We start from the raw sequence: 27,405 nt of genomic DNA on the forward strand, positions 1-27,405 counted from the left end.
ACTGTGTGTTACACGCATATAAATTGATTTTAACACTAACCCCATGATGTATTATTATTGTGAGTTCACAGAAGACAAAGCTGAGAAGCAGTAAGAGAATAAGAACTGATTTCTTTAAGGTTTCATAACCAAAAAGAAAAAAAAATCTATTATTTCTTTTAAATTCAAAAAACAAAACCCACCTTTTAGTTGTTCTTCGGTATCTAATCTTATCTTGTTAACAGCTTCATCTCTGGAAATCTAAAAGAAAATTCATGCTCAATTATTATACATATGGCAACATTTAATACTTCTATTTTTGAATTATGTAATTAACAAATTGTAAGAGCACGCAGATTTCTCTGATAGTAGTATTCTTTAAAAGATTAGAATTGGGAATTGATTTAGAAAAAATATTACTTGTATAAATCATTCAAATGTATTTGTACATTTCCCTAAAACTTGTATTGAACAACTCAGGAAGAATGGAGAAGCAGATAGGTTTTTTTCTTTAGTTTTCTATTTAGAGATGTTTCACAAAAATAGAAATAATATTCATAAACAACTTTGTGGGATACAATAAAAAAGAATTCTCAGAAAAACTATTTAAGACAAAATTCAGGTATACATACTTTATCATGTTCATAATCTGTAAAAACTGCATGGAGTCTTTCCATGGCAAGCCTGTTTTAAGCACAAAATAAATGTGTTAATAATATTTGGAAACATGAGGCAATTTCTATTAGAAACAAATCAAGATATTTAACAATAATATTTAATAACTATTTCATAGGGAATTAAAACATATATATACTGCTGAACAATGCTAATCTGTTTACTATCTATGATACAGAACAATTTTAAACATAATAGCAAATTTAAATACTTATAATAATAAACATTTTCCTTGAAAGCAATATCTATATAACCATATAATTTTTGCATTTTAAATGAAAATAATAACTGGTGCTAGGGGTAATTGCCCAGCAATTAGGAGAACAAATAAATAAAACAAAACAAACTCCTAAACTAAACCCAATTCTAAACTACAAGAAAATAATTATAAAAGAAAGAAAACTTAAATGCATAAAATGAAACCACAGAAGCTCAAGAAGAAAATATAAATTACACTACCCTTGACTTCAAAAACAGAAAATATAAAAAAAAAATCGACACATTTGGCCATATTAAAAAAAAACTTGGGGGGAGTAGATGCAGCTTAAGTGGTTGAGTGCTTGCTTCCCATGTATGAGGTCCTGCATTCAGTACCCAGTACCTACTAAAAAAAAAAAGTTTGTAAAGCAGAAACAAAACAATTAAAACCCTCACAACAGCAGATGTGGCTCAAACGGTTGAGCACCTGCTTTTCCCAGAATCAATCCCTGGTGCCTCCTAATAAAAAAACAAACAACAAGCAAATAAACAAAAAAGCGAACTCAGGGGAGCTGATGGGACTCAGTGGCTGAAGCACTGGCTTCCCACATTAGAGGTTCAGGGTTAATCCCTGGCCCTGGTATCTCAAAAACAAACAAAAAATCTTCACAACAAATCCACCAAAAATAAGATTGAAAGGTAAGCTTAGAAAACATATTTACTGTATATTTTGTATTTAAAAAAATTATAAAACCTAAGTTAAACTATTATGAACTAATTATATAAACTAATTATAAACTATTATAATTATATTTACATATATAAACTATTATAATTAGAAACGTGTTATCATTAATTGTAACAACTATTTTGTACAAGGCAAGGTGGTATATGGGAATCCTGTGTTTTATGCATGATTGTTCTGTAAACCCATGTCTCTAATAAAGAAAAAAACCAAATATATATAAATATATATATATACCAGCAAGACTGAAAAGAACTAAATTTATTTCAGAATGGTAATGTTATTACCAGGAAGGATTTTACAAGCGGTTATGTAGCAGATCTTCACATTCTGACTTTTTAATCCAAAAAAACATTTAATTATGCCTTGCCTTTTTCTGTCTGACCATATTTAGGCACAAAGTTGAGACATACAGACTATTACAAACATTTTCATACTAAAACTTACAAATAATTAAGAATAAAGCTCATATCCATAACCTGAGTTTAGAACACCTTTCTCCCTACCGCTCAAAAGAAGGACTCATACATTGTACTATGCCCTTTCTTTTTCTTCCTGCCTTTAACTGTTCAATTAATTCCACCCTAGACTTTTCTTTCACATATCACACACACATTCTTTCTCTTTTTAAACTCTTGTTTTCTACCATTCTATCCATTTTTGCTCAGTTATTTCAGGAAACTGTTTTGATTATTGGGGACAGTTCATATAATCCTTTCATCTGACTGATGGCTGTGAGTCTGACACTAAGAGCAAAACATCAATTTTCAATTTATTTCAAATCATATGAAATAATTTTCTGGAGATTCAGTCACATTTATTGAGTGCCTGCTATGAACCAGGCACTGCTCTTTTTTAAAATTTTCTTTTTTAAAGGGTAGGCAAGGGAGTAAAGAGTTTATTAAGAAACAAGAAAAGAGATAGTGCACAACCCCAGACATGGTGGCAGGTGTACTACAGGGTGAGACTCACTGTAGATTGTCTTTTTTACTTCATTATAAAGTCCTTGAGGCATGAAACTTAAAAATTTTGATGAGGTTCCATTTATCTATTTTTTCTTTTGTTGCTCATGCTTTGGATGTAAAGTCTAAGAAAACACTGCCTAACACAAAGCTCTGAAGATGTTTCCTTTGTTTCCTTCTAGGAGTTTTAAAAGTTCCAGTTCTTATATTTAGATCTTTGATCCATTTAGGGTTGACTTTTGTATATGGTGTGAGGTAGGGATACACCTTCATTTTCATTTTCAAGATGGCTTTGGCTATTCGGGGGCCCTTTGCCCTTTCAATTAAATTTGAAGATTGGCTTCTCCATTTCTGTAAAGAAGCCTGTTGAAATTTTTATTGCATTGAACCTCTACATCACTTTGGATAGAATTGAGATCATACCAATATTTAGTTGTCCAATTCATGAATATGGAATGTCCAATTTATTTTTGGTAAAGAAGAGGGAACACGCCCTAACTCATTCTATGAGGCCAACATCACTCTCATACCAAAGCCAGATAAAGATACTACATGAAAAGAAAATTACAGACCAATATCCCTTATCAACATAGATGCAAAAGTTCCCCACAAAACACTAGCAAACCAAATCTAATAGCACATTAAAAGAAGTACACACAATGATCAAATGGCATTTATTCCAGGTATGCAAGGGTGGCTTCAATATAAGAAAATCAATTAATGTCATAGACCACATTAAGAGAACACAGGGAAAAAACACCAAGTGATCATCTCAATTGATGCCGAAGAGGTATTTGACAAAATGTAACACCCTCTCTTGATTAAAAAAAAAAAACACTTAGAAAACTAGGGAAAATTCCTCAACATGAAAAAGAACATATATGAAAAACCCACAGCTAACATATTTAATGGTGAAAGACTAAAAGGTGTCCCTCTACCTCAGGAACAAGACAAAGATGCCCACTGTTGCCAGGATTGTTCAACATTGTACTGGAAATTCTAGTCAGAACAATCAGGCAAGAAAAGAAATAAAAGTTATCCAAATTGGAAAGGAAGGAATGAAACTATCCCTATTTGCAGATGATGTAATCCTATACAAAGAAAATTCTGAAAAAATCCACAACAAAACTACTAGAACTAATGAACTAATTCAGCAAAGTGGCAGGGTATAAGATCAAAAGCCAAAAATCAGTAGTGCTACATTATATTAATAATGAACAATCAGAAGAAATCAAGAAAAAAATTCCCTTTACATTAGCAACTATAAGAATCAAACAGCCAGGAGTAAATCTAACAAAGGATGTAAAGGACTTGTATACAGAAAACTATGATATATTGATAAAAGAAATCTCCCTCATTTTTGAATGGCAATTTTGCCAGATACAGAATTTTTGGTTGGCATATTTTTCGCTTTCAGAGCTTTACACTGCCTTCTTGCTTCCCAGTTTTCAATGAGAAATTAAAACTTTTTCTTGCTGAGAATCCCTTGTACAAAACACATAACCTCTCTTTTACTTTATCTTTGGCCTTGATGGTTTGATTATAATATGCTATAGACAGGGTCTATTTGGGTTTATCCTGATTAGAGTTCGTTAAGTGTCTTGATGTATATAGTCATGTCTTTTATTATATTTGGGAAATTTTCAAAGTCAGCTACTGTTGATCCTGATGTGCTGTCATGTGGGCAATCTCAGCCCGGTGTCTGCCTTCCCCTCCAGAATCTACTGTCCCCTGGACTTAGCTATGGGCAATCAGGCATAGGGCTTGTCTCTTTCTGGGCCTCCTCTCTCAGTCTCTTAGGGCTTCTCTACCTTTCTGCAGCTGTGGGTAAATGTGGCGTCCTCTCTCACATAGCAGGATAAAAAATGGTGGCTTCCTTTCTCTGTGTCCAGGCACTACTCTAAGCTACTGGGTATATAGTGGTGATTATACTTGATCTCTTTTTGAGAATCTCACCAATCTCCTCAAGTATTCAAATATCTTATGTTTTATTTTCTTTTCCCTGAACCAGAGATACATGGGGATTATCTGAATCTCAGCCAATAAACTCACTCACCTTTGAAGACTCTAAGTTAAGACACTACAGCTGGAACTTGAAGGAGGTAGGTTCAAACTTTTCTAAGTTTTAAATGTGGTATTTATGACTATACTCAAAACAGAAGGGTGCAATTTATGAACATTAATGTACAGACAGAGATTACATGGGAAGTTTTTTTTCTGAGAAGAAATAAATCTGGTGACAATTTAATATTTTCTATTATGCAAACAGATGTTCTTACTTATGAGTATGTTTCACAATCTCTGGCGAAGGGGTAAATAACTTCTGAGGTGTCCTCTTGGTAACACCAATTTCTCTTACCAACTGTTGTATACCATGAATTATTTGTTGGGTATACTTCATTCCCATTTTGATAGCATGGCAAAAGTCCTGCTGTAAAATATTGTCTGCAGAGGCTTCCAACATCACTATTTAAGGGAAAAGAAAAAACCAAAAACAAAAACATGATACATTCATTGAACCTTTTACCAACACAATATTTTTAAACATCATGACATGACAATACTACAAATTAATTTTATTTTTAAATGTATATCAATCTACCTTTTGATTTCTTTCATCAGAATCAATATATTTACAAACCGTAAAGAACAGTAAATAGAAAAACAAAGTGATAAAATAAAATAAAATAAAAAAAATACAAAAAAAGAAAGCAAAACAAAAGAAATTATCAATCAAGGATGAAACAAGGGATATGACTATAGACCTGATAGACATCATAAGGATAATGGAATCTATTACTGACTCTACAATGTAAAATTGATAACTTAAAGAAATGGATTAATGCCTTGAAAAACACAAATTACCACAACTCACTCAATAGGAAAAAGCCCTACCTATAACTATTATGGAAATTTAATCTGTAAGTTAAACACTCTCAAAAAAGAAATCTCCAGGTCTAGATAGCTGCACTAGAGAATTCTACCAAATGTTTAAAGAAGAATTAAAGCCAATTTTACACAGTCTCTTCCAGAAAAATCCATTTAATATATGTAGCTTTATCCTGATATCGAAAGCAGACAAAGAACAAAAAAAGAAAACTACACACTAATATCCCTCATGACTTCAGATGAAAAAATCTTTAACAAAATATTAGCAAATAGAATTTAGCTGAAGTTTAAAAAAAATTAGTACTGCAAGGCTGGTTCATATTTAAAAATCAATAAATATAATCCACCATATCAACAGGATAAAGAAAAAAAAGTACATGATCATGTCAATCATTGTAGAAAAAGCATTTGATAAATTTAACAATCATTCATAATAAAAATGCTCAAATAAACAACAGAAAGGAATTCCTCAAGTTGATAAAGAGGAGCTATAAAAAAATTTACAGCTAACATTATACTTAAAGGTGAAAGACTGAATATTTCATTTCTTAAATTGGGAACAAGGCAAGGATACTTATTCTCATTAGTCTTACTCAACATAGTTCTGGAAAGTTCTAGACAATGCAATAAGACAAGAAAAGGAAATAAAAAGTATAAAAATTGAAAAGGAAAAATAAAATCATCTCTATTTGCAGATGTTTTATGTACAAAATCCCAAGAAATCTACAAAGAAAAACCTCCTAGACCTAATTAGTAGGTTCAGCAAGTTTACAGGACACAAGATAAACATAAAAAGATCAATTTCTACATACTAGCAATGGAAAGATGGACACTGAAATAAAAAATACAACACCATTTGCAATTGTTTAAAAGGAAAAAGGAAAAATATTTAGGTATAAACCCAACAAAAGATGAACAGGTTTACATACTAAAAACTACCCTAAGTGATGAAAGAAATCAAAGAACACAGTAACGATGTCAATATCCCCCAAACTGAGTAAGAGGTTTAAATTAATTTCACCAAAATTTCAGCAATATTTTTTGTATATGTGTGTGTATATACATATATGATTATTCTAAAATTTATACTTAAAGTCAAGGAACTGGAATAGCTAAAGCAATTTTGAGAAAGAATAATAAAGTGGAGGGAATCATTTGTACCCAATTTTAAGAATTATAATTTAACTACAGTAATCAAGTCTGTGCAGTACAGTCAGAGGAAGAGACATATAGATCATGGAACAGAAGAGAGAACCCTGAAAGAGACCCATACAAATATGTCCAAATGACTTTTGACAAAAGATGCAAAAACTATTCAATGGAAGATGCCTTTTCAACAAATGGTACCACAGCAATTGGATATCCATTGGGAAAAAAAAGAAAATCTTGATCTAAGTCTTATACCCTATGATGGTTAGTTTTATGTGTCAACTTGGCTAGGTTATGGTAGCCAGTTATCCAATTAAATACTCATTTTGGTTTTGCTGTGAAGATATTTTGTAGATGTGGTTAACACCTATGTTTGGTTGACCTTAAGTAAAGGAGATTTCCCCCAATCTGGGTGAGCTTCATTCAGTCAGGTGAAAGGCCTTAAGAGTAAAACCGAGGTTTCTCTGAGAAAGAAGAAACCTGTAGACCACAGGTTCAGCTACTATGTAATGCAGAAAAGCCTCACAGAAAAAAAAGGGGGACAATGACAACAATGAACTTCTGTAAGACAGGACAGGCCCTAGAACTGAGAAATGTAAAGAAAAGCTGAGTGGCGGTGGACTTGGCCCAGTGGTTAGGGCGTCCGTCTACCACATGGGAGGTCTGTGGTTCAAACCCTGGGCCTCCTTGACCCGTGTGGAGCTGGCCCATGTGCAGTGGTGATGTGCGCAAGGAGTGCCTTGCCACGCAGGGGTGTCCCCCGCGTAGGGGAGCCCCACACGCAAGGAATGCATCCCATAAGGAGAACCGCCCAGTATGAAAGAAAGTGCAGCCTGCCTAGGAATCGTGCTGCACACACATGGAGAGCTGACACAGCAAGATGACTCAACAAAAAGAAACACAGATTCCCACGCCGCTGACAACAACAGAAGCAGACAAAGAAGATGCAGCAAATAGACACAGAGAACAGACAACCAGGGTGGGGGGGAGGGGAGAGAAATAAATAAATAAATAAATAAATCTTAAAAAAAAAAAAAAAGCTGAGTGAAGGAGAGAATTTAAACAAATCATAGGATCTGGGGAGAAAATCTCATACAAAAACTAACAGAACAGATCAAGATTCCCAAAAAAGGAAGAAGTTTGCTTCTGGAGGTGATACAATTATATAAAAGTACGTTCTTAAAAATTATAACAAGTATCCAAGGCAAGATTAGATGAAAAAGAGCTGAAAAATCTAAACAGTTAAACACAGGTTATTCTAAAGGTCTAGAATAAGTTGGACCAAGCATCAAAAAAGAACCTTAACATAAAGCTAATCAACTATAAAACTCTAGACAAGAGGGAAAAACTGACATATACAGTTAATTCATCAAGATAATCAGATGCCCAGACATTAGCAAAAAATTACAAGCCACACTAAGAAACAGGAAGATATGGCTCAGTCAAGGGAACAAATGAAAACTTCAGAGGAGACAGAATTTGGAACAACTAATCAAAGAAAAAACAGATCTCCTTAATTAAGTCAAGAAGATGGAGGAAAATAGGGATATAGAGCAAAAGGATATTAAAAAGAGGATGTATGAGCATACAGAAGAATTTGAAAGTTTAAAAAGAAACAAATTATGCAGATGAAAGACACATAATGGATATTAAAAGTATACTAGAGGGAAGTGGACGTGGCTCAACTGATAGAGCATATGCCTGCCATAAGGGAGGGTCTAGGGTTCAACACCCAGGGCCTCCTGACCCTGTGGTGAGCTGGCCCATGCGCAGAGCTACTGTGCAAGGAGTGCTGTGCCACGCAGGGGTGCCCTCGCATGGGGATGCCCCATGCACAAGGAGTGCACCCTGCAAGGAGAGCCGCCCCATGTGAAAAAAGCACAGCCTGCCCAAGAGTGGCACCGCACACATGGAGAGCTGATGCAGCAAGATGATGCAACAAAAAGTTTCCTGGTGCCGCCAAGGGTGCAAGCAGACACAGAAGAACACACAGTGAATGAACACAGAAAGCAGACAAAAGAAGGGTGGGGGAGTGGGGTGAGGAGAAATAAATAAAATAAATCTTAAAAAAAAAATACACTAGAGTGGGAAAAAAATACTGGAGGCATACAACAGCAGAATTGAACAGGCAGAAGAAAGAATTAGCAAACTAGAAGGGAGAACAATTGAAATCATACAGTCAAAAGAACAGATAGAAAGACATAAATACACGTGTCCAAAAAGTACAATGTACTCCAAACAGAATAAATCCTAACAGACCTACTCGAAGACAAATACTAATCAGAATATCAAATGCCATAGATGAAGAATTCTGAAAGCAGCAGTAAAAAAGTAATTCATCATATACAAGGGATCTGCTAAGACTAAGTGCCAATTTATCAATAGAAATTATGGAGGTGAGAAGGCAGAGATATGATATATTTATGGTACTGAAAGAGAAAAAAATTGCCAGACAAAAATTCTTTTTCCAGTAAAGCTGTCCTTCATAAATGAGGGAGAGTTTAAGATTTCCACAGATAACCAGAAAACTAAGAGAGTTCATAAACAAAAGTCCTGTCCTACAAGAACTACTAAACAGAGTTCTGCAGGTTAAAGGAAAGGAGAGAATGGCTTGGCATAGTGTGAAAAATGAGGAAATGAAGATCTTTAGTAAGGGTAACTAAAAGGTTAAATGCAAAATCCAACAGTATTCTCAATATACAACTCTACTTTTTAATTTCCATAAGAATATAGGAATATATTTCCTGATAATGGACATGCAAAATATAAAGAGGTAATGTGTGACAAAAACAATATAAAGAGGGGAAACAGAGGGATATGGGAGCAGAGAATTTATGGGATTAAAGCTAGGTCGGTGTCTTTTCAAATTAGTAGGTTATAGATGTAGGTTGTGTAATCCCAGGGTAAACACAAAGAAAGTAGTGAAAAAATATGTGGAAATATAAATGGGAAAGGGATCAGTCAGATACATCACAAAAGATCAACCGGGGTGGGGGGGAGGGGAAATAAATAAATAAATCTGAAAAAAAAAAAAAAAAAAAAGCCCCAGGTATCAAATGTCATACAATAGAATAAACTGACAACAGACTTTAAGTACTTTGATGGTAAATATTACCAGAGTGGGATTTTGAACTCAAGGTTGTTCTGACTGTCAAAGTCCATTCTCCTTCCACAGAACCAGGTCCTGATTTTCATTTATACAATTACAACATTTTTGTTACAGGGAGTGAAGGTGACCCATGATCACTGCACATCTTCTACTTTGTTACTAGTTTTCCACCTACCAGAAATAAGTCATCTCTTTTTCAGCATGCTTAATGAAAGCTTAGAATGACTGAATTAGCTAAATCAATGTATTTAAACCAATAAACAAATAAAACAATTAATTATCAGACTTGTAACTTCTACAGTTAGACTAAATTATTAGTCTAAAAATATTTACCTTGGTAAGTAAAGATTTTTGTATATTTCAATTAAAATTTGTATATTTTCAATTAAAATTGTGTAGCATTTTAGATATTATCTAAGTGCGAGAGCACTGACAAGATATGACAAAGACAAAACAGAACAAGAATCTTTTAAAAAATGTAGTAACTTGAAAGTAGAATCCAGAAAAAATGTAATATTATAAACTACTTACCAACTTTGCTTTTAGATGCTCCAGCAACCACTAAATTTAAAGTACTAGAAGACATTTCTTTTCGTGTTGGGTTAACAACATATTCTCCATTAATCACTCCTATTCTTACAGCTCCTAAAATATATTAAAATTGGCAATTGTTAAATAAAATCTCTGTTTTCAAGACATTATTACAGTGATGGCTTCAATCCCCCATCTTCAGTTGTGACCACAGAATAAAATCCTTACTTCTACCACGTATTTAAGGCCCACAGAGCGTACTACCTTACCCTACCTTCTTGCCTCACTGTACTACTCCAGATTGCTCACCTGCACCACCTTCTACATCTCTGTGATTACGCCCATGCACTTTTCCTCGCCTAGAATGTACTTCTTCCAAGGTAAATGTTTGTCATTTGATCCTACTAAAGTTCAACTTAAATCTCTGAGCCCTCTTTGACAACTTGACCCACAAAAGTACACCTGTCCTCTTCCATCATTTTCTTAGCACTTTGCCTATACCCTTATAACACTGTTTCTGTTTAGGCTGAAAGCACTAGTACCTAGTCTGTCTTTGTACTTCTAGCACTTAGCACAGTACCTGACATTCAAGGCACTCAATAATGGCTTACTAGATGAATCATTTTTATATTGTGTGTTTTATCATGACAGGGTATATATTCTGGCAATTTTCCAGGCTAAAAAACACCTACAAAAAGGCAACTAAGAAGTTTAAGTATTTAGGAACATAAAATCTGTAATACTAACATACTGTCATCAGAAACAAAACCCAAGGCAAGGATGAAAATGTCTGAAAGAGAGAAAGCAGTCTTAGAATGCCATATAGTTCAATTCCCTCGAAGTTAATAAAACTGACCCCATACCACTCATTACATGCTCACTAGTATTTACTGGAAACACAACAAAACCAAACAAAACCTCACAAAAAAAACACAAATAACCTTTCTTATTTCAAATGTAACTTACCAACAGGTCCATTCCAAGGAATATCTGATAACGAGAGGGCTGCAGAAGCTTAAAAAAAGAGAAAAATAAGAGCTGAAATAAAAATATTTCATTGGTTTTTAAATCAGCAATGCTAATTTTAGTCTCTATTTTTTTATACTTACCACCATTAATTGCTAGGACATCAGGTTCATTAATACCATCCACAGCTAACAGATTACAGAGGACCTGGTATGAGGAAAAAAATTAAAGCACTTAAAAAATCATATACATTGATTTTTTCCCCCATATACATTGATTTAGGTTCACATATTGGTCTAAAATCTGAAAGCACTATATGGATAAAAGCATAAGCTTATAGTAAACTCCTTAATTTTGGCTCATTTAGATAACTGCTTGATCTTGGGCAAATTATTAAAATTAGGCCTCAGCCTCCTCATCTTTAAGAGAGTCCTATGAGGATTACATGAAATAGATGAAACAAAACAACTTTATACCGCAATAATGTGACCCTTTCATGAAAATAACTTCCTTGAGGCTATGACATCCTTCCAAGTGTCAGTAGGAGGGAAAATGAAGCAAGGACATATTCATTTGTATCAAATAAATAAAATGGCAACTGGATTAAAGCACACAGGCCATTATGCTGAAAGAAAATAATATTCAGAAGTTATCAAAACTAAATACAAAATATAATAAAATAAGAGGTATATATGATCCAGACTGACATAATAAAGATTGTGTCAATTGTCCTGGTCTCTGTTACCAATATGATCTACAAGCCAAGCCTGACCTTATCCCCATACACCTTTACCACAATGACCTTTCAAACCCACCAATTCTTTCCTTCCCACGTGGCATTCCATCTGCCTGGAATGCTTTCTGCACAGTCATTTTTGGCAAACTGCGACTCAATTCAGGTGTCAGCTTAAATTGATACTGAATAAATTGTTAGCTTTAAAAAATTATCTTTCTTTAAAAAATTTTTAATGTAAAATGCATTGGCATCATCAAAAATTCTTACTTTGTATTCTTTATGATATTTAGCCTAGAAAGTATTACAGTGATTCAATAAATAATTTTTGATTAATATGGAAACAAACAAATCTAGAGCAGAGCCTACCTGTGTATCATAAAAGTAGCCAGCCGGAAAGAGAGGTCTAATTGCTCGATCTGCAAAAAAGAAAAGAAAGATATTACGTCACATTTCAAAGCTTTTCCCCCATTAAAAAAAAACCACCTTGGAGTGATTTACTGAGAGACATAAATAAATGTCAATGACTCAATTAATATATATAATGTCCTAACAGCAAAACTAACAGGAGCATACCAGTCTAAAGATAAAGGGACAGGCGGTGGACTTGGCCCAGTGGTTAGGGCGTCCGTCTACCACATGGGAGGTCCTTGGATCAAACCGCAGGCCTCCTTGACCCGTGTGCAGCTGGCCCATGCGCAGTGCTGATGTGCGCAAGGAGTGCCCTGCCATGCAGGGGTGTCCCTGCGTAGGGGAGCCCCACGCGTGAGGAGTGTGCCCCGTAAGGAGAGCCGCCCAGCGCGAAAGAAAGTGCAGCCTGCCTAAGAACGGCGCCACCCACACAGAGAGCTGACACAACTAGATGACGCAACAAAAAGAAACACAGATTCCCATGCCGCTGACAACAACAGAAGTGGACAAAGAAGACATAGCGAATAGACACAGGGAACAGACAACCAGGGTGGGGGGGGGGAAGGGGAGAGAAATAAATAAATAACTAAATCTTTAAAAAAAAAAAGATTAAGGGACATTTTTCATTCTGGTTCCACAGGCTTCAGTTACATATATCAAGCAGAGGAAGTAGACTTAAGACAAACAGCAGACCAAAAGAAAACCCTTCTTTGGTATTTTGGTATTTGTGTCTGATGAATGCAAATACATATACAAAAACTAGAAGAAACTGGCTATCACCACCGGATTCAAAGATAAATTTCTACCCAAAGAAATTCAACTAAAATTTAGATAAAGGAACTATAAATTACAAGCAATTATATGATATTTAGGGATATCAATTATAAATATTTAGGGATTACAGACATCTTTCAGTAGTTGATGGCAGTTAAGTAAAATGCTTTCTGGAATTATTATGTTGAATATGAACATGAAAAATATTGGGGACAGATTCAACAGAGTAGAGGCATGGACCACAGAATTTATATGCTCAACAGAGAATCATTCAAGTTAGTAAACAAATACTGATCTCTATTCTGAGCCAGGTGGTTTACCAGGTACAGGGAATTCAATAGTAAACAAACAAAATTCCTTATTCTTACAGAGCCCTGTAGAAAGTAAATAATCTCAGTGCTGTTAAAATTTGATTATTAACTCAGGTGGTGTTAATAAAATGAAGGAAAATTTAAAAGCTATTATAGAACACAGATGGAAGAGAAGAGATGCTAACGCAGGTATATCAGAGACATCTAGTGCCTATATTTTTATATCTTACCTATTACTCGACTTGTAAGAATTTCTTTATCAGAAGTTCCAACCTCTCTTCTAAGATAGTTTGTGGGAATTCTACCTGCAGCAGCAGCTTTCTGTCTATAGTCAACCTGAAGTAGCAATGAAAAATGTGAAGTTCTTATTATTCCTTTTTGTAGTAACAAGCTATATCCCAAGAACTACAATACTAATCCTAGTTTCCTAGAAGGTGCTAACAACATATTCCAGACTGAGAGCAGAGAATATTTCATTTTGTATCTCTTGGGGAAGGGTAAGCTGCTAAAAATGTTTCAGCAAATTGATTAAAAAAAAAAAAAAGTTTACATACCTATAAGACTGAATCATAGATAACACAAATCCCAGAATTATGTCCAGATCCCATTTAGCAGTCATCTGACTACCTAGCCTCACTATTTCCTATGGTAGCTCATTCTGATCAAGTCAAATATTTTTCATATCATAATTCTGTAAGATACTATTGCATTCCCCTTTTCCTAATAGAAAGAAGCCATAAAATCCTAATGAATTCATTCTTCACTAAGCATATACTTGCAGACATATACTGGAGAAAAACTTATGAAAGCAATGAATTAATTGCTTATTCAACATCAGAGTACTAATGCACTTCTGCTCTTCTTTTCAACTTACACAACTGTATGTTTTAAAGTATATTTGCTTCTAGTATGAGAATTGGTTATGAAGCAGTTTACATTTTTAATGAAACAACAAAGAACTGGACAAAAATATTCCAAATTCTACATTTATGCTATATTACAATTCAGATAAATCAACGAATACTTACCACCAAAGGCATGAACTGGGAGGGTGATGGTTTTGTTTTACTAACAGCTGTGACCATCACTGCAGTGTCACCTAACTTAAACAAAAACAACAGCAACATTAGTTAATTCTCTTAAAATCAGGTATTAATGTATATAACAATTGAATGAATTCTCACTCCAATTAAATTCAAGGAAAGAGAATTGTAATTTCATGATACAATGAAATTAAAAGTAATTATTCACAGGTGGCGCAATCTTGATCCCTTATGCATGATAAGTAATACAAACAATCACTGAGATTTTCAAAAGCATTGGAACCAAAAGGAGAAAAGGTTCACTGATGACTTAGCGACATCCAATGATTCAAATCATATTTTCTACTTCTTATACGTAACAGAATAAAACAGAATCCCAAGTTTGGAAGGGATCTTAAAGGTTATTTAATATATCCAGGCGGATGACTCCCTGGTTGTCTGGAATGGGTTCTGGTAGAAATGATCTTAGTAGTATATGAATTAATTTCTAGTACAACAATTCTAAGAAGTTATATATGTTATAAAGATACTCAGTACCATTCTTTGTAACCATATTTAAGAAATAACCTTTTAAAAAGATTTATTTCTGTCCCCCGCCCTCCCCTTCTCCCGCCCTGCTGTTTTTGCTGTCTGTGTTGTCTTCTCATTTTCTCTTCTAGGATTCACCGGGATTTGATCCTGGGGACCCCTGATGTATACATAGGTTCCCCGTCAATTGCGCCACCTCAGTTTTTGGTTTCTGCTGCATTTCACCTTGACTTTCCCCTTGTCTCTTTTTTGATGCATCATCATCTTGCTGTGTGACTCACTTGCGCGGGTAATGGCTCACCATGTAGGCACTCGTGCAGACACTGGCTCACCATGTGGGCACTCATGTGGGCACTGGCTCACCATGCGGGCACACTTTCTCTTCTTCTTTTTCACCAGGAGGTCCCAGGGATCAAACCTGGGCCTTCCCATATGGTAGGCAGAAGCTATATCGCTTAAGCCACATCTGCTTCCCAAGAAATAATTTTTAAAACTTGGACTTTTTACCTGTACTACAGCAGAGCCATCTGCAAATCTGGCCAGTTTTCCAGAGGATATTTCTAATTTCCTGTTTAGAAACAAAAGTTCAATACAAAAGGACTTAGATGATCAATACAATTCCCAGCTTAGTATAAAATAACCAAAGATTCTGATAGAAAAACTGAAGGTTCCTAAGCCCCAGAGGCCCCCACCCAGGGGAAAAAAAGGACAGAATGATTATTATCAAAATTACAGGGGGAATTTACGAGCTGCTTAAGGAAGCCTATGGAAACTAAGGGCACAGGATTACTTCTGATTGAAAGATAAATAATTTTGAGGGTGCAGGAGAGAACTGCCTTCCTAAAGTGAAGAACCTGGGGACAAGAGGGTATATAGCATGGTTCCTACCCACAGATGAATCAGAGATATTAAGAGATGCAGATGTGTACAGGAAATTCAACAGTTAAAAGCTGACTAAGTACCTGGTACTATATTAGGTGCTTTCACCTGCTTGATCATTTCATTCTCACAGTCCCCTGAAGTAAGCATCATCATCTCCATTTATACAGATGATGAAAATGGACTCTAAGAATACACAGAGTTAGGAAGTACTGGAGTCATGAATTAAAGCCAAGTCTATTTTACTCCAAAGCATCAGCAGCATTTCAGTTAAGGGTCCTGAGATTTCAAGTCAGAATAGTGAGCGAGCTCATCACATTCTGAAGTTGGCCAAATTATAACAAAGACATGTCTTGTTTGGTCGGTTATTTGAAAGGAAAAAAGACTTTCAAAGATTCTTGAGGTTAAAGATTCCATCTGGCTGTCTGTCTTATGTTTCTAATTTCTAGAAAGTACCTGACAAAAAGCAGGTACTGATTGTTCTGTAAATCTATAACTTCTCTCTTAAAAAAAAAAAAGAAAGAAAGAACCTATAATGGCTCCCCACTACTTACTATATCAATCCAAACTTGTCTGCCTGACTAACCAAATCCTCCATGATTAATCTACACTTACTTTCACAACTTTAGTTCCCACTGCCCCTTAATACAAATATTCTGCTGAACCAGGGTATACTCACCATCTTTCACTTGAGCCATAATCAATCCCACTGTCTGCCTGTCTGGATCCCTGTTTACTTAAAGTTCAGTAAGACCCATCTCTTTTTCAACACTGAGTGTGGTAATTCCATACTGATCTTTTCTTCATTCCTATTGCACCTATTGTTTATACCATAATTTAACTGTTATTTTATGCATGTAAACTCTTTGTTCTTGATTAGAGTACAAGATCTTTAAGAACAAGAACTAGGGAAACGGACTTTGGCCCAGTGGTTAGGGCGTCCGTCTACCATATGGGAGGTCCGCGGTTCAAACCCCGGGCCTCCTTGACCCGTGTGGAGCTGGCCATGCGCAGTGCTGATGCGCGCAAGGAGTGCCGTGCCACGCAAGGGTGTCCCCCGCGTGGGGGAGCCCCACGCGCAAGGAGTGCACCCGTGAGAAAAGCCGCCCAGTGTGAAAAGAAAGTGCAGCCTGCCCAGGAATGGCGCCGCCCACACTTCCCGTGCCGCTGACGACAACAGAAGCGGACAAAGAAACAAGACGCAGCAAATAGACACCAAGAACAGACAACCAGGGGAGGGGGGGGGAATTAAATAAATAAATAAATCTTTAAAAAAAAAAAAAAGAACAAGAACTATGTCTTACACACTTTTGTATTTCTTAACAGGTATTATAGAAGTGGGCACATAAAAGGAATTAAATAAGTAATAATGTTTAAAAAGTCATTATCTTAACATGAAAAATTCTTTAAGGTCTGATTGGCTAGAATAGAATTATGTGGCAATGAGATTCTGTCACAATCTGATTCTGCTTGATTTCTTTTTTTAAATAAATCTGTTCTCCCCGTTGTCTGCTCTCTCTGTCCATTCGTTGTGTGTTCTTCTGTATCTGCTTATATTCCCATTAGGCGACTCCAAGAACCAATCCTGGGACCTCCCAGAGTGGGGAAGAGGCGATTACTCTCTTGCACCACCTCAACTCCCTGTTCTGCTTGTCTACTTATTTTCTCTCCTTTGTGTCTCTTGTTGTGTCATCTTTTTTTTTTTTGTGCTCCATGATGTATGCATTTATTTATTTATTTATTTCAAATTCTCCTCAATTTATTCATTTTTAAAAAAATATTACATTAAAAAATATGAGGTCCCCATTCACCCCCACTGCCCCCACCCCACCACTCCCCCCACAGTAACACTCTCCCCCATCATCATGACACATCCATCGCATCTGGTGAGTACATCTCTGGGCATCGCTGCACCCCATGGCCTGTGGTCCACACCATAGCCCACACTCTCCCACATTCCATCCAGTGGGCCATGGGAGGACATACAATGTCTGGCAATAGTCCCTGGGGCACCACCCAGGACAACTCCAAGTCCCGAAAATGCCTCCACAGCTCATCTCTTCCTCCCATTTCCAGCACCCAGCAGCCATCATGGTCACTTTTTCCACACCAATGCCACATTTTCTCGATTATTAACCACAATAGTTCATGAATAGAATATCATTAAGTCCACTCTAATCCTTACTGTATTCCTCCTTCCTGTGGACCTTGGCTTGGTTGTGTCCATTCCACATCTATGTCAAGAGGGGGCTTAGATTCCACATGGATACTGGATGCAATCCTCCTGCTTTCAGTTGTAGGCACTCTAGGCTCCATGGTGTGGTGGTTGACATTCTTCAACTCCATGTTAGCTGAGTGGAGTAAGTCCAATAAATCAGAGTGTAGGAGCTGAAGTCTGTTGAGGCTCAGGGCCTAGCTATCATATTGTCAGTCCAGAGATTCAAATCCCCTAGATATATCTTAAACCCCAGCACCAACTACAATTCCAGTAAAGTAGCATGAAATCTTGTTGTGTCATCTTGCTGCATCAGCTATCTGTGTCGGCCGGCACTCCTGTGTGGGGTGGCTTTCCTGCGCTGGGCCGCATTCCCAAGCAGGGTGGCCCTCCTGCATAGGGTGGCATTCCCATGTGGGCCAGCACTCCGTGTGGGCCAGCTTGCCTTCACCAGAAGGCCCTGGGTATCAAACCCTGGACCTCCTATATGGTAGACAGGAGCCCAATTGGTTGAGCTACATCTGAATTCCTGCTTGATTTCGTTATTCATAAAATTGTAGCCTGGTTAGTCAGATTTAATATCAGTAATTAAATATTCAATCAAGAAATATTCAGGGTTAAATTCAAGCAAAACTGGATTAGGATTCTGTGGATTTAGGACTGAATTACCAGGCAGATTGGAATTTTCAAAATGATCATATGCTGAAGAGAAATAAAATTTAAAATGTATAAATGACAGAGACTCAAATGTGACTCAATCTGTCCAGTGAACTATATCTCCTACATGAATATCCACTCTTCTCATTCCCATTTACCACTTTAGTTTGGTCTCTTGTCATCCCTTGTCCTGATGATTGTAATAGCCTTTTTTTTTTTTTTTTTAAGGTTTTTTAAGGTGTGGGAAGCTGGCGTTCAATCACTGAGTCACATCAGTTTTCCTGAGTTGGGTTATTTTTTCCCCTCCTTTGTTTTGCTTGTTGTTTGTTTTTTCAGGAGGCACAGAAACCAAACCCGGGACCTCTCATGTAGGAGGTGGGCACTCAATCGCTTGAGCCACACCCTCTCTCCCTACAATGGTCTTTTAACATATAAACTGGATAATGCCCTATGTAAAATCCTTTAAAAAGTGCCTCACTACTTTCAGGACAAAAATCTAAACTCTTACATATTGCTCACAAATGTTCATGCTCAACAAGGGTGCTAATACAATTCAATGAGGAAAGAATAGTCTTTTCAACAAATGCTGGAAAATTGGATATCCATATGCAAAGTAATGAAGCTGGGCCCTTTCCTCACACCACACATAAAAATTAATTCAAAATACACTTTAGAACTAAATATAAAAGGAAAATTATAAAATTCTTAGAAGAAAATACAGGGGTAGATCTTCTTGACCTTGGGTTAGGCAAAGCTTTCTTAGCTATGATATCAAAAGCACAAGCAACAAAAAGAAAAAATAAATTATATCTCATCAATATTAAAAACTTTTGTGTTTCAAAGGATACCATAAAGAAAATGAAAAGACAATCCACAGAATGGGAGAAAATACTTATGAAATATATATTTGACAAAGGACTTGTAGCTGCAACATAGATAGAACTCTTAGAAAATTAGAAAAAAAATCTAATAAAAAGTAATGAACAGATCTAAATAGAAAAATCTATTAACTGGCCAATAAGTACATGAAAAGATGTTCAACAAAACTATTAGGGAAACAAAAATCAAAACTACAATAAGACATTATTTTCTACTCAGAGTAGAAACAGACAATAACAAGTGTTAGCAAAGATGTAGAGAAATTGGACCCCTCATAAACTGCTGGTGGGAATGAATAAAGGTGCAGCTGCTTTGGAAAAGAGCCTGGCAGTTCCTCAAAAGGTTAAATATAGAATTCCCATATGACTCAGCACCTCTACTCCTAGGTATAATATCCAAGAGAAATGAAAACACATGTCCATACAAAAACCTGTACATGAATGTTTACAGTAGCATTATTCAGAATAGCCAAAAGATGCAATCAACCCAAATGTCCATCAGCTGATGAAAGGATAAATGAAATGCAGCATATCTGTAAAGTGGAATAGTATACTGTTGGCAATATAAAAGAAATGCAACACTAACATATGCTGTAAAATGAATGAATCAGGAAAACATTATGCTGAGTACAAATAGCCAGTCACAAAAGACCACATATGATATGAAGTGTCCAAAATAGGGAAATCCACAGAAACAGAAAGTAGATTAAGGGTTTTCTGGCACTGGGAATGTTGGAAGAACAAGAGAACTGACAGTTAATGGGCATGGGGTTATAAAAATATTCTAAAATTGATTGTGGTATGGTACACAACTCTACTAGTATTTTAAATACACTTATACCAGTGAATTGTAGGTATATGAATTATATCATACATTAGAAATCTGATACATATATCATCATCAGCCTTAGTCCCCAGGTTCTACAGAGAATGCAAAAGGACATTATAGAGGTTTTGAAAAGACCTGCAAAACTTAACAGGTCCAAGATTTCATGAATGTGCGTTGAGGCCAAACAAACATATTGACCTCTTAAGATACTGAGAAAGATACTCCTCCACATGAGCTCAATTTCAGAAACATTCTATCATAGTCTGGTGATGAAATTATAGAAGCCAAATGTGAGCACACATACATGCACACACACACTAATGCCCTGTCCCCAAGAAACGTTATTCTGTCCTTCACATGCCAAAAGGATAAATCCTTAAAATTTCAATCCATTGACCACTTTTGCCAGAAGCATGAGTCCATGAAAAACATAATTATCTTTTCATAGCTTCATATATTTTCTAAAATTAAATGTCAGAACAAAGCATGCACATTTAATATATATGTATATATTAATGAATACAATGCTTCCATACTATCAACTCTGACACTGAAATATTATTAGGATTTTAAAAAATTGTTCAACACAGATGTTATAATGACAGTCTACAATAAAATGAGTCTCACTTGACTGATGGAAACTATGTGGTACAGAAAGGACGCTGGAACTTAAGGATCAGGTGGAGCAGATGGAGAGAACAAATGCTCTGAAATGCCCACATTGAGTATCAGCACACAGAGCCCACCATCCTATAGCTGAAATCAATATAAAGCAAAGGTCTTATGTGACAAAATGTAAATTTGGGGGTCCAAAATTTTGTTTTATCCTGAATAAGATCATGCTACTAGTATGTCTCAAGACCTACTAGGAATTGGCATTCTGTCTACTAATATGAATTCTGAATACCCAAGTGATCACTGTGAAGGGGAGGGGAGTATCTCTAACAGAGCTAAGTGGGTCTCAGATATAGGAAAGAAGAACTGTGAAAGCTTCAGTTCTGCTCCACAAATCAGGCTATTGCCCCAGCATTTTTGAAATTGCTCAAAGTGGCACATTCTGTTAAACATCCTCAGTGAAGTTAAATATTTTCAACGATGGATATGATTTGTAGAAATATCCAAAGCAGTAGAGTTTAAGCAATGGTAGGCTTCATTGCAATAAGTCCTTCCAAGAGAGCACTTCAATCTGTCAATGACACATATCACTTTCTCTCAGGTTCCTTTGGTAAAGCCCAGTCACATACATGGTCCCACGTAGGTATAAGGACTAGCAGTGTACCAGAGAAGAGGAGAAAACATAGGTACCCACAAGCAGTACTCAAGGAGTGGACTACTCTCTCACTGGTTAAAAACTCGCCTTCCCAGTGGTAACAACAGGGGACAAAGTGAAGCTAGGGAAGCATGGATAAGCTTCTAAAGCTAAAATATTTATACTGATGACAACCACATCAGTAAGAAAACAAACATCTGCAGAACTCCACATGTACTCACATATGCATGCTTGGGTTTATATATTTATCCAAACACCAAATCCCTTTACCCTCTTTGTTCCATCATAGATAGTTCTATGGTCAGTCCTTGGTGATAGCCCTAAAGTGAACTCCTCTCCCACCCCTCCCAGGTATGGTGCAATCTATATTATGCTGTACAATCCAAATTATTCAAAGAACCAGGTCATTCTTTTCCACTATATCTCATAATTTCATGATGTTAAACTGACCTGTCTGATCTCTTTTCCTGTCCATATAATTTTAGTTCTGGCTTGGTGCAAATCTGTTATTCCTTTTTTATTTTGTGGTTGATTTTACCTTTCACCAATTTACATACCAATATTATGTATATAAAATATTTCCACATATATATTCAAGAAATTGATAACATATTCGTGGCTTCTGGGGATGGAATTGGTTTACTATAGGACTGAATGGGAGGAAGATTTTTGAATCTTCTTTTTTTTTAAAAGATGTATTTTTTATTCATTGCTCTCCTCCCCCGCCCCTCCCAAGTTGTCTGCTCTCAGTGTCCATTCACTGTGTGTTCTTCTGTGTCCGCTTGCATTCTTGTCAGTGGCACTAGGAATCTGTCTCTTTTTGTTGCATCATCTTGCTGTGTCAGCTCTCCGTATGTGAGGCCCCACCCCTGGGCAGGCTGCACTTTTTTTGCCCAGGGCAGCTCTCTTTGCAGGCCACACTCCTTGCGTGTGGAGCTCCCCTACATGGCATGTCACTCCTTGCGTGCATCAGCACTGCGCGTGGGCCAGCTTCACCACACGGGTCAGGAGGCCCTGGGTTTGAACCTTGGACCTCCCATGTGGTAGGCAGATGCTCTAGCCATTGAGCCAAATTTGCTTCCCTGAACCTTCTTATTATTGAACCATGTGAATGAATACTGTGACATTTTGAAGCTGGGTGGATCCCAGAAAAACCTGTTCTTAAAACTAGTCCATTCCTATGCATGTAAACCTCTTATAGGTGGGAGCTTTTAATTAGATTCAGTTAAAGGACATTCCTTTTGAATAGATCACTTCAGTAGGGCATGACCTGGGGGACATGTGTCTTAATCCTCTTACTGGAGTCCTTTACAAATGGAGAAATAAAAAGCTGCAGACACAGAAAAAAGTAGCAGAGACAGAGAGAAGCCTTCAGAAGTTGAAATCAACAAGTCCAGGAGAGAGAAAAGCCACAGATGGAACACCCCAAAGCTGAAGCAATGAGGCCCAGAGGAGAGGGGAGAGAAGAGCAGATCCTGCCATGTGCCTGATCCCACAGCTAAGTTCAGGGAGAAAGTGAGCCTGGAGGAGGGGGAAGAAACTAGCAGAGCTACCACTGTGCCTTGCCACGTGGCAGGAGATCAGTATAGCAACCTTCAGGGAGAGAGTGTCACCTGATGCCTTATTTGGACATTGTCCCCAACTTTGGAATGGTAAGTTTATAAGTTAATAAATCTTCCCGTGAAGAAGCCAACTCATTTCTGGTATATTGCATTGGCAGGCTTTAGCAAACTAAAACAAATACCTAATCAGAAAATACTTTTGAAAAAACATAGTGAAAAGGATGGATAAAATAAGCAGAGAGAGAGAGAGAGCTATTCCTGTTGCTGGAGAAGATAGAGAAGAGGTAGTTGAAAAAGAGAGATGAGAAGAGAGCATTCATTTGCCACAGGAAGAATTCTAAAGGAAAAAAAAGATTCTGGAAGAAAATTTTTGGAAACATTTGAGGTATGGAATGGAATGGAACCACCTTCATCAAACCTCTACCAAAAAATATTTAGTCAAAGTTTACAAACTTAAAAAGAAAGAGAGAAAGAGAGAGAGAGACCTTTATGATTTGGCCTCTGCCTAAGCTGCTAAAGTCTTATCACCTTTTGTTCCCTCTTTAGTGAATTATTTGTAGCTACTTAAATGCATTATGTACTTTCTTACCTCTGGTAATTGCACATCCCAGTCTCTTTACTACTTTCTCCTTGCTAATTCCTCCTCATCCTTAAAGACTTATCTCTAATAGCAAGCTTTCATGTGGGATCAATATTCCTCTGTGCTTCCTTAGCACCCTCTGTATAACTCTTTCCCCCGGTACTAAACTTGCGTTTATCTCACTGTCTCAGATACTGTTTCTCCAGTAACTTGTACCTAGTAGACGCTCAGTCAAAAGTTTGCTGCAATGATAATGAAATACTTGCCTCAAAGGTCACTGGAAGCATTAATCATGCTATCTAAAAGACACCTACTACTTTGTAGGTTAAAAAAAAGTTATTCTCTTTCCTCTCTATAGCAACTATTAAATAGGTCTTACATAATCTCAGGGTGTTGTAAAGAATGCATACAATTACAAATATGAAGTGGCTGTTACACAGTATCAAAATGAACGTTGCAAATGGCAAATTTAAAACAAGATGAAAGTAGCAAGTATGGTGTTTATAAAACAGTTATTTTAACATATCACACAGGCACAGGTTTGAAAAGAACTATTTACAAAAGAGGTCCAGGTTAATTAATAAATGAACGAATCAAAGTAGGTTATTTAGAATTTTAGAGGGCAAAGGCTGTATCTCATTGCTATGAGTCCCCAGGAGCCTAGCAGGTGTTTGAAACATTTCTGAATGAAATGTTCTGTGCATTTCTCAGAGAAGAATATGTATTCTTTGAAAAAAGGAAGAGATTGCCTCTCTGAGTCCTCTCCCCCTCAAAAATTAGAATCAAAAGCATGTCAGAGCTGGAAGGAGCTTTACAGAACATTATAGAAAGCAATTATAGCTGTTTTTGTACAGCACGAGTTAAGATTTTAAATTTTTAACAGATTGTAAAAAAAAATGAAGAACATGTGATAGATAGTATGTGGCCCACAAGGCCTTAAAAAATTATCATCTGGCCCTTTTCAGAAAAAATTTGCAGGCCTGTGACTTAGTCCAGTCTCCTCATTTTTGTAGTGAGAAAGTGGTTAAGAATTTTATCGCCCTGGATGGTGCTTCAGAGGTAATCACCGGACATTGTAAATCCTCACAGGGCCTACATGATGGAATAGAGGAGAGTATGGGCCATGATGTGAACCAATGTATATGAGGTGCAGAGGTGCCCAAAGATGTACTTACCAAATCCAATGGATGTGTCATGATGATGGGAACGAGTGTTGTTGGGGGGGGGGAGAGGGGGGGTGGGGGGGTGGGGTTGAATGGGACCTCACATATATATTTTTAATGTAATATTATTACAAAGTCAATAAAAAAAAAAAAAAAAAAAAAAAAAAAGAATTTTATCAAGGTCATTCAGAACAGTAAGGAGGAAAGCCTAGATTCTAAGCCAGATTTTTTGGCTGTCCGTCAGAACCAGGGTCAAATATTTTTAAAAGTGCAAAATGTAGACATAGAAAGTAAGGATTAGCAGTTTCATTTATTCTAAAAACGATTCAAGTAAAAATTTTTAAAAAGATATTTTAGGCACAAGTTTAGGCAAATGGACCCTTGGAAAAAGCACGGGCTTTTTAACTAGAGAAACTCAAGTTCATAATTCACCCAGTCCCGTAATACTAGTTTTGTAAACTTTTTGAACATCTGTTGTCTTAACTGTAAAATGTGATAAAAACTTCATTGTAAGTGTAAAAAGACTGCGTGTGTATTTTGGAACTAGCATTCAATAAACTGATACCTCTCTTCTCTTTTTCCCCGGGTTATACTAGCCATGCTTTTAGGCAATCGATAGGATTGTGTGACGTGACCATACATTGTCAGCTTGTTATCCCCAGGTGGTATGTTTCCCACTTCATTGCCCAGGGGTCCCAGAAAGTAAGGAGAAAGAAAGTCGGATGGACAGACAGACTAGGCTGGGGAAGGGAAGCCCAGAACCTGGCAAGAGCTAGAACCGAGAAGGAAAGGGCATGAGGCTGAGACAGGCGCGGATAGATGGAGGGTCTGGAGACAGCCTCCAAACCTGAAGAGGGAAATTTGGACTTCAGGTTTGTGGCAAGAAGCAGAAGAGATCTGGCTGCCAGATTCCTACCCCGAGAGATGAAGGCACTAGGAATGGCTGGACAGTGAAAGAACAGGGAAGGCACGTCTTTTTTTACCTGCTGCCTAAGTCCACGGCCACAGTTCGGGACCCCGTGCCACTCCATAGTGCTCGCACCTGCAAATGGGTGAGTGCCCGAGCCCTCCCGGGCAGACGGAAGAGACCACTGCCCAGCGGCCGGAGCCGGAGGCACAAGCAGCAGTACCTGCAGGCCGCCATGACACTCGGCACGCGATCAGCCCGGGCTACGTCCTGATTGGTTCACCCTGCAGATCACGGGGCGGAGCCTGGTCCACTTTCATTTCCTTTGCTCCTGGAGGATGGCAGGGGGAAGCGGATACCGTGGTATCTTTCTACGAAGACTAGAGAGGGTCAAACTTACCAGAACGCGATTGTGACGTAACCTAACTTTTCATCCGCTAGTTAAAGGCAACTAGAAAAAATGCTTTCATGCTATTGTAGTTTAAAAGAATGACTTAGAATAAGGTAAGTGTTTAAAAGAAAGCCCGAGAGTAGTATGTGCATAGTAAGTAAAACAGAGTAATAATAGAAGTCATGGAACACGTTTTTATAATTTGGCTTCTGTGAACTGCGAATTAGGACAATTGGTGTGGCAAGCCATGGGAAATGAACCACAGCGATTTGAATCCAGCCCCAATTTGGTTTTTGTAAACCCCAGTGTCTTGACTGAAGTAGTACTGCCCTTCATAACCTAACATTAAAAGAGTTTTTGCCGACTAGCTGATAAACAAAAGTGCCCAATTTGCTTTGAAGTGAGAATGAAACTGTAACCGAAAGTTAAGAATTAACAAACAATGAATACAAAATCATTATATAAATGTCTGTATATTATAAAATAGCGAAGGGTAGTATCTGAAATTACTGAAACTGGCTGGATTTAGCCTAGACCTGCTAATATGATGGTTATTCTAAACGGGTCTCATCCCTGTTTATAGTTACTCTAGACTTATAATTTCCCTTGTGTATACTTACTATTGTGATGGTTAATCTAAACAGCTTATCTTTGTTTATGTTTTTTTTCTTTTTTTGAGGTACTGGGGAATGAACCTGGGACCTTGTATGTGGGAAGATGGTGCTCAACCAGTGAGCCACATAAGCTCCTTTGAGTTGGTTTTTTCATTTGTTTTCCTTTTTTTTTAGGAGGCACTGGGAACAAACCTGGGACCTCCCATATGGGAGGCAGGCACTCAACTGCTTGAGTCACATCTGCTCCCCTCTAATGAGTTTTTTTTTTTAAAGATTTATTTACCCCCCCCTCCCCCCCAGTTTTTTGCTCTCTCTGTCCATTCGCTGTGTGTTCTTCTGTGACTGCCTTTATCCTTATCAGCGGCACCGGAAATCCGTGTTTCTTTTTGTTGCATCATATTGTGTCAGCTTTCCGTGTGTGCGGTGCCATTCTTGGGCAGGCTGCACTTTCTTTCGC

At 37.1% G+C, this 27,405-nt stretch overlaps 1 protein-coding gene across 6 annotated transcripts in view; it reads right to left on the reverse strand.

Annotated features, from left to right (window-relative positions):
- PNPT1 (polyribonucleotide nucleotidyltransferase 1) overlaps positions 1 to 26,275 on the reverse strand; it is a 52,336-nt gene extending 26,061 nt beyond the window's left edge. The window contains exons 1-13 of one of the 6 annotated variants that reach the window (XM_071208848.1): positions 26,020 to 26,198; positions 18,068 to 18,233; positions 15,511 to 15,571; positions 14,461 to 14,535; positions 13,663 to 13,768; positions 12,306 to 12,355; positions 11,347 to 11,410; positions 11,204 to 11,251; positions 10,989 to 11,027; positions 10,238 to 10,351; positions 4,839 to 5,025; positions 612 to 663; positions 183 to 240 (exon numbers count right to left, since the gene is read on the reverse strand). In XM_071208848.1, the coding sequence (XP_071064949.1) occupies positions 183 to 240; positions 612 to 663; positions 4,839 to 5,025; positions 10,238 to 10,351; positions 10,989 to 11,027; positions 11,204 to 11,251; positions 11,347 to 11,410; positions 12,306 to 12,355; positions 13,663 to 13,768; positions 14,461 to 14,535; positions 15,511 to 15,571; positions 18,068 to 18,228 (1,015 nt within the window). In that variant the 5' untranslated portion in view covers positions 18,229 to 18,233; positions 26,020 to 26,198. Of the gene's footprint in view, positions 1 to 182; positions 241 to 611; positions 664 to 4,838; positions 5,026 to 10,237; positions 10,352 to 10,988; positions 11,028 to 11,203; positions 11,252 to 11,346; positions 11,411 to 12,305; positions 12,356 to 13,662; positions 13,769 to 14,460; positions 14,536 to 15,510; positions 15,572 to 18,067; positions 18,234 to 26,019 lie in introns of all 6 variants that reach the window. The other 5 variants (XM_071208849.1, XM_058278597.2, XM_071208850.1 and 2 more) reach the window with 5 other exon arrangements.
- Positions 26,276 to 27,405: the final 1,130 nt, after the last annotated feature.

This window comes from Dasypus novemcinctus, chromosome 17, assembly GCF_030445035.2.
Source record: "Dasypus novemcinctus isolate mDasNov1 chromosome 17, mDasNov1.1.hap2, whole genome shotgun sequence".
Classification (NCBI taxonomy): Eukaryota; Metazoa; Chordata; class Mammalia; order Cingulata; family Dasypodidae; genus Dasypus; species Dasypus novemcinctus.